This window comes from Peromyscus leucopus, chromosome 1, assembly GCF_004664715.2.
Source record: "Peromyscus leucopus breed LL Stock chromosome 1, UCI_PerLeu_2.1, whole genome shotgun sequence".
In the NCBI taxonomy this organism is placed as follows: Eukaryota; Metazoa; Chordata; class Mammalia; order Rodentia; family Cricetidae; genus Peromyscus; species Peromyscus leucopus.
Window position 1 is genome coordinate 70,883,752 of NC_051063.1, and position 14,495 is coordinate 70,898,246.

The following is a 14,495-nucleotide window of genomic DNA, read 5'->3' on the forward strand; positions in this document are numbered from 1 at the left end:
GAATTAGCTCACATGATCTTATATATACTGCCATCTTGTGGACACAACAGTAAATCTTAAAAACCTACCTGCAATTAGTTTTTAGGCAATAAAAGCCAAGAGTCCCTTCTATACAGATGTTATTTACTCTGCTTTCTGGTTCTTCAAAAAGATGGATACATGTGCTAAACTGTAGTGAACATACTAACATAACTTGCAGCATACTTAAGACTTCCCCCCAAAAAAGATCTCCTTAGGAGAGAGAAAGTTACTCAGAAGCGGTGAATCTAACACTGAGGTATGCACCAAGCAACCAAGTCTTGGCTCCCCAGTCCTCCCTTCCCAAACAGAATGAGAGCATGGGAGGAGACGCAGTATGGAATGTGGGTGGCAGTGCCCAGTGTGTGTGAAGTCAGTCTCTCTGAGGTATGGTGTGAAAGACAGGACAAAGCTAAGGGCATAGTAGATGTAAGGAATCACCTTCCACAGACCTACCTCACCCTAAATGTATAAATGTACCCCGTCTCTAGTCAGGGAGGGACCTTCTAACACTGGGTAGATCCTGAAACTAGGTATCCTGAACCCCATATATAGTATATCCCCCCCACCCCCGCAAAATGATAAACCGAGCTCATAGTAAACATAATCAAGGATTAGCAATATTACCATAGATATTAGTAACCCCCAGCACTTATCTGTTTTCTTTCCTTTTTGTTTGTTTTTTCTTTTTTTGGTTTTTCAAAACCAAAAAAGGTTTTCTGTTCCTGAGTGCTAGGATTAAAGAGGTGTACCACCACTGCCCAGCTGTTTTCTTTCTTTACTGAGAACTTTTGGCCCATTTCTCTTAAAGCTGGCATATTCAAATTGTCAGCATCATCACCCTCTCATGATTTGGGGCCATTATGAAGACAGATGTTACATGAATACAGGCCACCAGTACTATATATATAACACGATCATCAAGCAGGCTACTAAATGACTAACAGGTAGACTAATAGTGTGTATGGTGTAGATATGGTGGTCAAAGGAATAATTTACATCCTAAGACAGCATGTACTTCATCAGGCTATGCAGAATGGTGCACAACATCTATGAGCTGTTTACTTCTGAAATTTTCCATTTAATATTTTGAACTAGAGTTGACGACAGCTAACTAAAACCTCAGAGGTGGAATTTTAGCTATGGGCATCTACTATTGTTAGAACTTGCATCCTGTGGTATACAGAAGGTTGCCATGGCAAGAAGAAATTCTCAACTGTAGCTTATAAAAATGAAAAAAGTTATAAAAATGAACTCAACACCTGTCAGGTGAAACCTCTGAGACCGACCAAACCAGACTCTGTTGTCCTAACAGATGAGCAGTTTTCAACACTTCTGCACAAATAACAGCACGGGGTAAGAAGCAGAGACTAGGAAGCAGGGCAGAGATGATAGCGAGGGGCTATCTTATGGGGGCTTGAAATGACCACTGTGAATGAGAGAGGCACTAAGAGAAAACTCAGACACTGAACAAGATCAGCTTGCTTAATGTCAGCAAGAAACATTTATGGAGTGATGGGCTGGGTTGTGTCATAGTTGTGAAACTTCTAGAATGCTGAATGCTGTCAAAGCTCACAACAGTCACACATAACAGTCTTAAAATATAAGACAAAAATTACCTGTATCCCAGGATAAAATGGTAAGACAGACTTAACTAGTAACAATGATGTATGTGGGTGCATTTACTTTTATCTATTTCCCATGTTTTGTAATATGGGCTAGACTACACTTGTGTTTTTTTATCATGCTCCTGACGAAGTACTTGGTACTCAATTTCAAGTTACTGATGCCAAAAGAACAGCTCCGGTGAAAGAGCACACTGTACTCATCAGCAGAGGAACCTGGGATCTCTGGCTGTGCACTCCTCATTCTTCTCTCCTCCTCAACATCCCAGTCTCAGAGACTCCTTAACATCCCAGCCTCAGAGACTCTAGCAACTGGCCCGCAGGATCCACATCAGAGCACTGAATTCACATCAAAGACATGCTTGTAAGAGTTACTACAATTTAGGGTCTTCATTCCAGGGCTACTTGTCTCTCCAATATTGTATTTATCCTATGCATATGCATATGAATATACCTAACAAGGAATAGTACTTAAAATTTTGCATTTTCCACACATAACATAAAAAATGCAACCTACCTGTTCTTTACATCAGTCGAGAGAACTCATGTTCTTTACATAGGTGACGTGTTAGCAAAGAAGGTTCAATAAGTAAGCAAGTAATTTACCTCATTTTCCTTTTAGAGGATGACAGCAGTTTGATGGATTGAAGGAGAAGGAATGACAGACGAGACTCAAATATACTAAGGAGTTTGATCACTTCTTCTCGATTAAGATTAGGTGAAGAATCAGCAGCTGGTGTAGCTTCATCATTCTTAGGCTAAAGACAGTACAACGTTACTTCACCTAAGCTGCCCTTCTCCCACGTTTCATACACAATGATGGCAAAGCTGCCCCTGCAATCCAGTAGACTATGTAATCACAAACAGGAAGCAGACCCAAGAGCACTCTAACAAAGACACGGTCAAGTCCTCACACCTAAGAAGTACTAACAAAAGAAATGAATCCTAATGGGAATTTCATGACTTCTCAACACTGACTGGTTGCTACATAAGCACCATGGAAAGATACCACCTAGGATCCACCAGGGTTGGAAAAGTTAGGGGTGGGAGGAGCACAGGGGCCCACTCTGCAGAAATGCTGGACATGCTGTGGAGCTTGGGGAGCAAATGCTCCTGGGCAGTTCACTAGGACTGAGAGCACAGGCTTCCCTGCCCTTAGAAAGCAAAGGCAAAGATACCTCCAAACCAGAAAAATGACCTTAAGAGGCTTTGTAACTTGCTAACAGGTCCCTTGGTAACTATGGCTCATTATAACAATCATTCTTAAAAAACTTTCAAAATATAAAAAATATACACTCATTAAAGTAGGTCAGTAATACTATCATGCAAATGTAACTACTGTGCTTTGGCTGAACTGCCCAAGGCTGTGCTTTGAGGCTCCTGTGCAGTGTGTGGTCATGAGCTGATGAACTTAAGACATGGGCACAGGAGAAAGTAATTGGACCACTGGACCCTCCCCATGTCAATGCTGCCTCTGGAGTTTACATCAGATAACTGGTGTAAACTAAAGTTCCCAGGGGGTAAGTAAGTGGATGGAGGAGCTAGTGTGTGTTAAATATCCTACAAGGCTGGATGACTGATTAGAACTTCCACAACTGCGAAGAGCTGGAAGGCTGCAGGTCAAACCATCTTGGGCTCTTAGTGCCCTTAAAAGCCATTCACTGCCCACCTCTGTGTCTGGCCTAACATTCATCCTGTTTCAACAAGGTCAATGCTTTTGGAATGTACCGATAGACCCCTAGCTTCTGCCACCCTAAAGGCTAAGGATGCTATCAGATAGCATCTGAAATCTATAGCAGAGATGTCTCCACTTTCTTGTAACTCACCTGTATGATAGTCCCACCAATGTATTTATAAAATATGACTTTTTTGGTTCTACTACTATATAATTTCAAGAAACTGACCACACTAGATGGTAGGATCTGGGTGACATTCATCAGCGTTTCCAGGCCATGTTTGGCCATGTGGCTACATAATAAACTATCTCATTCTCTCTTGGTGGTGAGAGCTGTGTTTCTGCATCAACACTGGGCTAGTTCTCCCAAGTGTAAGTTGTTAAAAAGAGGCAACTTCAGATCCTGGCCCATTCTGCATGTGGCCTGTTCCCTTCCCATTTCACCATGCTCAACACAGTTTGAGAACCTTTACCAGGACAATGGTGCCATGCTACTTGGATCCACAAACATGGATCACTGCCATGGGTCAACAGACTCCTTTGTAACAACTTATCCAGGCTCTGGTATTTTATTATAGCACACAAATAGACTAAGACTATTACCAATTAGTACTTTTATGCAGTAATATGTACACACACACACACACACACACACACACACACACACACACACACACACTCCTAAGTATGTGCCATATGCTTATTACATACATTTAACATAAAACATAAAAATTTTCTCCAATTACCTGGTCACATTCCTCCACAAGCTCCTTCCGGATAAGTTGGAATGCATGCTCAGTTCTCACCATGATGTCAAGCGCTCCAGACAATGTTTTTAACTTTCCAACATTGCTATTCTGACCTAAAATAAGCACAAATGATCGTTCCTAAGCTACAAACCTATGAAGCTATCCAGTGTTACTGTTACTGACTTTCAGGCACTATAAAGGCAGCTTGTGACAATCCTAACAAACGAAAAGCCAACTTGCTAATCGTTCTTTTGAAAAAAATACTAAGCCTAGCCAAAGTAGTATGCTGCATTAATACCTTCAACTTTTGAATGTAGTTGTGTAATGTTCCCTTCCTCAGCGTTTGGCTCTATATGGTGAGCATACCAATCTCTCTCAAATAGAGGCTAATATCTTAAAGTAGTAGGTTATAGGGGACCAGCAGACAAGAGCCTGTAGTTCAGAGGTCATCCCACCATTTACTTGTGTGAAGTTGGTTGAGTCAATTTAATATTGGCTGTCCTACCGTACAGTGCTACACTTTCTTTTCAAAGGTAGATCAGGTATTACACTCTTCTATACCTCTCAACTACTGCAAGGCACCTCTACTCCTGTTCTCTGTTCACATTCAGTGTGTGTGTAGTACAGTGCTGTGAGTAAAGGGTTAACCTCCACAGAAATGACTGACCATTCTCTGTGGTTTCCAAGGCCATCTAGAAGTCCTCAGAATTATGTATATGACAAAAGTGTTTCTATCTACCCGAGGGCTTGGCCATATTGGGCAGTCTAATAATATGGTTTCTATGGAGTTTCTGGGCTGCAGGATAACAGCTTATCTTCTAGAGGCTGGAGGTAAAGTTCAACCACGCACCCAAATCCCAATATGTACTCTGGACTCCACAGTGTGGCAGAGCTTCCTGGGTGGTGGTTACTAGGCACAATTATGTATCATTGCTGGGATGAGGTAGGGGTCAGCACTACCTGTAACTGCACTGGAAGGACAATGCAGAGCTTTACTTCTGGGGTGTTCCTGAACTCTTCCTTGGTTGACTTGATAGCTTTTCAGTGAGTTCATGGGCCCTTTTGCAAACTGACAAACCCTACAGATGGTGTCAGAGCTCTCAAGTGTGCAGCTAGCATCAGAAGTGAAAATGGATATGGGAATTCCCCATCTGCTAATGGCTGCCTTCTTCTATTACGATATAATCTAAAACTTAAAAATGGCCTGCTACCCTGAAAGTCAATGGACAAATAAGATGTCAGTGTAGATGTGGCACCTTTGGGGCAGAAAGCAGACAACAGGGACACAAGGAAGGTATAAGAGCCCCATACACTAGGGTAAACTAAGATGAAGTGTCTTTAATGACAGCACTTACTAATGCACCTTACAAATATCCACAAATCAGGCTAACCACCCTCCTGGTCCCGCCATGTGCCTCCACTATTTTTCTAAGATATTCATAGTACTAGAATGGTTTAAAACTTTTAATTGCATTTATTTATTGCGTGTGTGAGTTGGGGGGGTGGATACACATGGGACGGGACACACATATCATAACACATTTGGAGGTCAGATGACAACTTGTGGGTCCCAGGGTTGGAACTCAGGTCATCAGGTTTGGTAGCAAGTTACCTGCTGAGCTCTCACTTACCCTAAAATGTTTTCTAAAGGCAATTAACTACATCAATCAATCATCTTAGATTCCATCTCTAGTATCTAGTCTTTTATAAAAATACTTAAGAATCCTGAAGAATTCAAAATATTGAATATCAAAAAATATCAAAATTCAGAATATTGCAAGATACAAGTGAAAAAGCTCACCCAGATGCTACCCCAGAGTGGACCAATCAGCCCCAGAGCCCATCCCAATCTGTCATGCATACACACTGGCAAAAAATAAAAATTGAATATAATATTTTTAGAAATGGTAATAAATCCATTTCTTATAAGACCCACAGTGAAATGGTCCTCCTATCCTCCAAGAATCCTATGTACAGGCAATAAACCTGCAGTTTCATATGTCCCTTTCAAGGGCTCTATCTCACACAAAATTAGTCACACATATTTAAAGTACACATTGACATCCCTAACCAGACTGTTTTGGTGCAGAACAGTTCAGATCTTGTCTCCTTATTTTACAGTATGTGTATAGATTTTATAGGCTGAGCTTCCTTAATTCCAAAATCAGACATCTGGAACGCTCCAAAATCCAAAACTTAAAAGTTTAAATTTATAGCATTTAAAAAAAAAGATGAAATAAGATGAGTTGCTGTACTCAAACAAGTTTCCCTACCATATAAGAGGTATTTCTCAAAAGCTACCACTATAGGCAAGGGGAGCCCTAGTCAAGAACTCCAGGGAGGGAACCCTGGAAGCATTAAGTGGTCAGAATGTTCATTGATCATTTAATCTCTGCTGTGAAGATGACACAGTGAAGCCCTCACCTTTCACTATTTTCTATACAGCAGCATCCATTCCCTCCACAATCACAGTTGCTAAGTATCAGTTCAATGTTTAAAAGTATTGAGCGAGGACTACGGTTCCCATGCTGCTGCTTCTCCACCCAAGACTTTCATACTGTTTCAATCTTAAAAGTCTCTATTCACTTCTCTAAGTTTTAAAAACCGTTTCAAAAAGTATAGGGACTTCTCTCAGCGGCTACTAAGGCTCTAACTATGGGCAAATTAATATGAGAATGGTCCTGCTTATATCCAAGAGCCACAAACAGCTTAGTCTCCCTCTAAGACAATCCAGAAAACAGCCACCACACACACATCTGAGAAGTTAGACTTACTAGTCATCTGAAATTCTGCAAATGCCACCCTTTCTAATTGCACTCTAAGCAGTTCACAGGGAGCATCTTTGAGAAGCTGGAAGAGCTTTGCAGCTTTGCTGTAGTGGAGATCTGCCAGTACCCGGTGCTGCTTCCTAAGGTGCTCATCACCAACCTACAAACAAAAATAATATATATCAAAAAATAAAAATAGAAATGCTGAGCTTCAGTATTATCACTCAAGCCTTCTGCCTGCATTACTAAATGCTTTCTTTTTTTTTATTTCTTACAATTTTATAAATTTTGTTTATTAAATTAGGATAACCATTTAGTATCTGCTATGGAAATAAAAAATGAGGCAAGAGACTAAAAGGAGAATCATAAGTTCTCAGTAAGCCAGATACACAGTGAGTTCTAGGCCAGTCTGAATGGCATAGTAAATTGTTTCAAAAAACTCAGGGAAAAAAAATGAGTAAAACTCAGCCAAAGAAACAAGGGGCTCCATACATGAGTGTGGCTGAGTCTCAGAGACAAAATGTCCAGTGACAGGCAGTCATCCACGGGACAAAGGCAGTCCAACTCCTTCCTTCAAGCTCCTAACACAGCAAAAACAACAACAGGGCTCAGAGCACTCTTCCATTCCCTGACCCCCAGCCCAGGCCCAGCGGGGCTTCTTTCTTGTTCTGTAAACTGTGCCCATGCTCCTGATGCTTTCCAGGTGCTTTCATATGCACACTCCATTGCACAAAGGTGGGAGAACTGTGTCTGAAGATTTATTTTCAAGTTTTGATTATGTGTGTGTGAAAGAGGAGTATGTGCACAGGTGTCTGCAGAGGCCAGAGTCACTGGGTCCTCCTGGATCTGGAGTTACAAGCGGTTATAAGCTGTCTGATGTGGGTGCTAATAATCAAACTTAGGTTCTCTGAAAGGGCAGCAAGCACTCTTAACTGCTGACTCTCTCTTTCCAGCCCTGAGAACAGTATTTTAAAATGTACACAGAACTATTACTATATATAGCCTAACTACGTTTAAAAATATTAAGTGACATCCTCAGGAAAACATGATTTCATACTAAGACCCAATCAATGATAGTAAAGTACATGGTTCAGATGCAAAGGGGAAAGCACTACGTTAGCTGACAGAAGAGGCGGCATTTAAAATATACACGAAAGCATGCAAAGGGAAGGGGTACTTTTCAATAGAGGAAGCATGGAATTTAATCTGGGATGACCACACCTGGTTTCTCAGACAGCTGTGGTACATAGAAGCCAGCCTGTGATGGATGGTCGCAGCTCGGTACTGACAGAGGGGCTGCCGAGCAGTCGCAGAGTCAACATCGCAGTGTTTCAGGGACTTCATCATAGCTTCGCTTACTTCTTTCTCAATCTGTTCATATATTTCAATGGGGGTGGGGGAAGAGATAAGCTTATAATCTTGTAAGAACTTTCACATTAAATACTGCTTGCTGCCAGCAGTGGTAGCACACTCCTTTCCTTTAATCCCAGCACTTGGGAAACAGAGGCAGGCGGATCTCTGTGAGTTCCAGGCCAGTCTAATCTACAAAGTGAGCTATTATACAGAGAAACCCTGTCCCAAAAACCAACAGATAATAAATACTGCTTGCTAAAGAAGACTGTTGTGCAATATTAAATGAAGGCGTAAGTAATGCTGACATCAGTTTAAAATCCAGGAAATCTTATCACCTGCTCCTGAGCTTTTCTGGACAATGGAGCATAATCTTGCTGTAAAGTTGCCATGGTAAAGTATGTAGTGGACAATTCCCAGTTCACAGAATCCCAAACAACTGGATGCATGTCTCTCGTACCCAATGACCTCAGAGCTTTCAAATAATAATCGACAGCCTGTGAAGAGGGAAAGTGAATTCAGGACTCCGTTAAACGTGCAAAGAACACAATGAAATAAAACATGCTTCAGTCCACTTGGACATCAATTTAATCTGGGAGAAGTAACAAAAGGATGTTATCACCAAGAAGGGAGAAAAGAATCAATCAAGTGTTTTAGCAAAGAGCTGTCTTTGAAACATACAGAACGCCACTACAGGGACTGTCCTTGGCACTGCTTTCTAACACAGGCTGATGCAGGAGGTTGTACTTTGTTTTTTGGTTTTGTTTTCCACTCTGAAGGAAAATTACTTTGTATATAACTAGTAAACTACAAAAAATTATTTTACTGTTAAGAATTAATATCTCAACCTCATCTTCAAATACCTGGCCACAGTATTCTCACAACAGTCACTAAGTCCCATCACCCAGTAGTACTTGCTACATTTTAGCTAAGTATTTGTTAACAGTTTTTTTTTAAAAGTCACTTCCATTTTAAAACGTTCTATGCTAGGAACATTTTCCATGAGTGCTTAAAGTTTTAAAACAACTAATAATTTAAGTGCTTGTGTATTTTTATAGCATTTGTGTTTGTTTACTTACTGTGTGTACACATGCATGTATTACACTCAAGGATAACCTGTGGGAGTTGTTCTCTCCTTTGACCATGTGAGTTCACTCAGGTCATCAGGCTTGGTGTCAAGTACCCTGACCTCATGAGCCATACAGGTTCCTTGTACTCTTCCCAACATTGGAGACAATGTAGCAAAATTTGGCAAATAAACTTGACCCCACCCCCTGCTAGGGAGCCTACAATCCTGCCTCGGTCAACTAGGTGCTGGGGTTACAAGTAGCTCAGAGCCATTCCTTAGACTGATTTTTAATTACGTGTGTGAGTACATGCAAGGCCAGGAGACAGCATTGGATCCTCTGAAGCTGGAGCTGGACAGCTCACAACTGCCCAACATGGGGCCTGAACTCTGGTCCTCTGGAAGAAGCTTTTTCAATTGCTAAGCCATCTTTTCAGTGCCATTAAAAACATTTACTTTAAAAGGTTATTTGCTATTTTTCATATTCAAGTTTCTTAACCTTAAAGGGTGTGTTCACCTATGACCTGTGATGTGTGTCTGATCATTTCTGTGAGACTTGCTTCCACTCTGACTCTCTACATTTCTATCTCCCACACTGAATAGGACACACAGCCTTCCACCTGTATCTTCTGGCTCTTTCCCAGGCTCACTGCCTCCATGCCAATCTTTAGTACACTGAACAGTTACTCTAACTCTAGTTGCATCCACACCATTTCCTGAAGCATCCTACCCAATAATTCCATATACCACCCTCAGCACTAACATCTTACTGTGCGCCTATGAGCTGCCCATTCTTTTGCCATCACAGTGTAGTACTCATATTTAGCTTTATTTAGTGAAGCAAAACCAAGTTGGGAAGGATGACAGTAAGTAGATGAGGCCCAACGCGAAGGCAATGCCTTACCTTGCTGTAATACAAGCCCTCTTCTGGAGAGAACTCCCGTTTGAACTCATCCTCTGCACCACAGTGCGCCTGTGCACAGACCCGCATGAGTCTTCCTGTGTTGCACAGCAGAAGGGCAGCATTTGTAGCATCGTCAATGGACTCAAAGTTGTGAATCCCCTTTTCAAAACAAGAAAAGCTTTTTTTCCACAATTGTTGCTCTGCAGCAGACACAGATTTGCTCACTTCACAAAGAAAGAAAGAAAACAATTGCATAAGCAGACATCAGTGTGACCAACTGGGCCAACTGCAGCACTCTCTCTGATGCCTGGCACATGAGGAAACACATCTTCCTGAGTCATTCAGGTGAAGCACTAACTCCCACTAGCTTACAATATGACTATACTTAGAATCAGGTCTTTGAAGAGGTGATTAAGGTTAAATAAAGTCATTAAGAGTGAGGTCCTGACCTAATAGACTCTGATCCCTTAAGGAGGGAAAGAGACATAAAGGTGCACACAGAAAAGGGCCTTGTGAGAACAGACAGAAGATGGCTCTTTGAAAGCCAAGAAAAGAACCTTGACCTTGAACTTCCTGTCTTCAGTCACCACCTCAGGTACTTGGCAGTCCCAGCAGAATAACACATTTAATCACAGCTATTCTCAATACTTGCTGAGATTAAAACCAACCAAGACACCCAAGCAAAGCACTGTATTAGCGTCAAACACACATCATGGTTCCATGGAGTTTTAAGATCCTACAGTCCATTTATCTAATTCTCCTGGATTCTGACTATACCCATGCTCTCCCACTGACAGATCCCAGATGTCTCTTAAGCACTCAGGGTCTCTGTACTGGCTGGTTCTGTGTATCAACTTGACACAAGCTGGAATCATCAGAAAGGAAGGGGCCTCAGTTGAGGAAATGCCTACATGAGATGCAGCAATAAGGCATTTTCTCAATTAGTGATCAATGGGGGAGGGCCCAGCCCACGGTGGGTGGGGCCCTCTCTGGGCTGGTGGTCCTGGGTTCTATAAGAAAGCAGGCTTAGCAAACCAGTGAAGCCAGCCAGTAAGCATCTCACCTCCACGGCCTCTGCATTAGATCTTGCCTCCAAGTTCTAGCCCTGTTTGAGTTCCTGTCCTGACTTCCTTCAGCAATTAACAGCAATGCTGATATGTAAGCCAAATAAACCCTTTTCTACCAACTTGCTTTTTGGTAATGGTGTTAAGTCACAGCGATAGAAACCCTAACTAAGATAGTCTCCCACTAACAATGAACTCTTTGGAGCACTGTTTGTATCCCCTGGGGTCAAGCATAGTTCACAATTTAGCAGGCAAAGAGATATTTTCAGTTTATCTATGGCCCTTAGTTCCAGCTTGACCCCTTCCCTTTTCTCACAGTACCTAGCCTTTCCACTAACAGTCCCTCTAGTGGCTACAATTAACACCCTCATGGGGATGCTTCTCAACCTGGGTAGCACCAGCCTATAACAGCTTTTAGCACATTTATAATCAACTACTAAATTTTAGACCTTTCCATATTCACTGATGTCACAAACCAATCCAGTGCAGTCTGAACCTCTACCCACTGCTCCCTGAACTCACATGTGGCCTCCTGCTGCTACTCTGGACTTTTCACCCCAGGCTCCTGTGCCCTGCACACACAGCCTCCAGAGCCTTCCCTTCCTTATATTTGCACCAGAGGTCCTTCCAGGGGACTGCCTACCCAACTGTATCATCATTCCCAAAGCCTTCAAATACCCTACAACTGGGACAGTTTCCCCTTCCACTGCACTGCATGTAACCTTTACCACATTTCCCAGGGATCTGCATTTTTAGCAGATTTCCAAGTGGAAGGGTTGCCAGATGCACATCCAATACAGAACCTGGCACATGGCTAGCTGTTCAAGCTGTTTCTGGATTGACCCAACAGTCTGAAGTATAGAAGATAGAATGGAAGACACTAGGAAGAATGAATGCCAAGGGGGGAATAATGTTTTCTCTAATTTTATTTCTTAAGATTCTCAGAAAAGAACTCTGTAGTCAAACACCCTCAGGTGCCAGTTCTTTGCTCCACCCACAAACAGTGCAACTGATTCTCCAGTATAACAGGGATCGGAAAGGACATAGACACTCACCTACTCGCTCACCCTGCAGTGCAGCAGCCTGATTCATGTAAAACACACCGATTTCATTTCTAATGTTTCCCATTCTCTTCAACACTTGTACATAGTGTTCAGGATTCTGACTTTTTAAGTCACTAAATTGCAAGATTTCATTAGCAGCCTCATAACATTTACAACTAACTGAAAGTTGACTTTCTAAGTCTGTAGATAGATCTGTTGCCCATGCAAATCCTTAAAAGAAAAAGAAAAAATGAAAATATCAATACAAGTCATGTTATGAGTCCTTCCTCTTTAATATCTACTGTACCTGACATTTTAAGTCAAAAAGAAAAAAGTGTACTGCAGTGTAAATACAGATCCCATTAATACAACAAAAAAAATTAAATGTCATAGTAAAAATGTCTATTAATAAAATGGTATTTTCCCAGAATATTCATGTTTGATTAAAAAAGTATTTTTCTGTCTATAAATACCAAATATTTCCACCACTCAGATTTTTCCACGCTACTAGGAAATGATACATCTCTGTCTTCCAGTATTCTATGCTGGCTGTAATTACCCAAGACTGACACCTACACCCCCTGCAGTGTGTACACATGGATGCTCTGGGCTGAGCTGCTCCTGTGGTTAAATCACTATCTCCCTTTGGAATGATGATAGCCATGAGCTAACTTTCTCTTAGCTCCTGGGCTCATCTAGAGGGTACTTACTTAACCCACTTTCACCAACCGTTTTTTTTTCCCCCTCCAAAACCCTGGCTTGACCAGTAGCCTAGATCTGTACCTATAAAAACCTCACCAAGACTGTTTAAAGGAAACACAACTGTACTCAGCGCTTAGTTAGCTTTAATAATTGTAAAATATTTGAAAATTATTTAATACAAACACACAGGACCACTCTCAATTTATTTTTTATTTATTTATTATTTTTTTGAGACACAGTCTCACTATGTATTTCTGGCTGGCCTGGAACTCACTATGTAAACCAGGCTGGCTCAAACTCTCAAAAATCTGCCTATCTCCCCATGCTGGGACTAAATGGACTAAAGGCATATACCACCATGCCCAGCCAAGCTCCATCTTAAAACTCAAAAAGGAAAACTTGAAAATGATATAAAAGTTAACCAAAAAGCACTTTTGGAGCATAAATGGACATAAGCTGGACAGATAATCCCACTGTAAACAAGGGAGGTATCTGCATACCCTGGCAGCTGGATTCTCTGTGGAGACTATGGAGGATCTCCTGGTCCTCTTTTGTTTGGTAGTTAAACTCCTCAAGGTGTGCTGCTCTGTTATTTGCGTTCTGGGCCAGCATGAGTTGGATGTCACCGCAGAGTGTCAGATATTGAGAGAGAAACAGCAGCACTTCAGACAGCATGTTGGTGCAGAGGCAGCAGTAAGTATCTGTGTGAACAATGGTGAGAGGGAGAGCCCACAAGGACGTTAGAATTGATCCTCATGGTAAACATTAAGAGGCTGTCACTAGCTAAAGCTCTGTGCCTGACCGCCACTGTCCACATCAGGTGACACAGGGCTTTGCACACTTCACACCAAGGAGATGTTACAACACTCTGCAAAAAATCAACTATGACATGCTAGGAGGTACTTCTCTAAAACTAAGTATTTAAAAAAGAGTGAAGGATCACTATTATTTAGATGTCTCCCTCCCTCCAACAAGGCCTTTGTAGCTAGAGTTTTCCTGCCTTGCCCACAGTCAGGACAAATCTTTGTCACCCGCCAGTCCCACAGCCGCTCAGACCCAACCAAGTAAACACAGAGACTTATATTGCATACAAACTGTATGGCCGTGGCAGGCTTCTTGCTAACTGTTCTTATAGCTTAAATTAGTCCATTTCCATAAATCTATACCTTGCCACGTGGCTGGTGGCTTACCATGGCTTTGTAGAGCTAGCTTAATGTATCGCAATGCTCTTCCGTACTTCTGAAGACTCATGGCAGCGTCAGACAAAATGTAGTAGGCCTTCGACGACTTGAGAATCAGCTGAAGTTTCATTTTATGTTGCCAAGAACCAGGGGTCATTCCAGACTGCCCCGAACAATTGCCCTTCTGAAGGGAGCCCACTGCAACAGGAGAAACATGACATTCTGTCTGAATCTAGGCCTCCATGAAAAACGAACCTGCCAGTTGAAACCCTCGGCTTCCCTACTTATGAAAGTAGAAGAAAGCAGCAGTGCCATGGCACTCCTGTGTGGGTCACTTCCACTTTCAACCC

At 41.9% G+C, this 14,495-nt stretch overlaps 1 protein-coding gene across 3 annotated transcripts in view; it reads right to left on the bottom strand.

The window, feature by feature from the left end:
* Positions 1–14,495, bottom strand: part of Edrf1 (erythroid differentiation regulatory factor 1) — a 36,233-nt gene that overhangs the window by 3,129 nt on the left and 18,609 nt on the right. For all 3 annotated transcript variants that reach the window (XM_028868739.2, XM_028868729.2, XM_028868747.2), the window contains 9 exons: positions 14,155–14,343; positions 13,465–13,665; positions 12,275–12,493; positions 10,156–10,379; positions 8,524–8,682; positions 8,057–8,206; positions 6,842–6,995; positions 4,065–4,180; positions 2,250–2,401 (listed from right to left, as the gene is read on the bottom strand). In XM_028868739.2, coding sequence (XP_028724572.1) covers positions 2,250–2,401; positions 4,065–4,180; positions 6,842–6,995; positions 8,057–8,206; positions 8,524–8,682; positions 10,156–10,379; positions 12,275–12,493; positions 13,465–13,665; positions 14,155–14,343 — 1,564 coding nt within the window. The remainder of the gene's footprint in view (positions 1–2,249; positions 2,402–4,064; positions 4,181–6,841; positions 6,996–8,056; positions 8,207–8,523; positions 8,683–10,155; positions 10,380–12,274; positions 12,494–13,464; positions 13,666–14,154; positions 14,344–14,495) is intronic.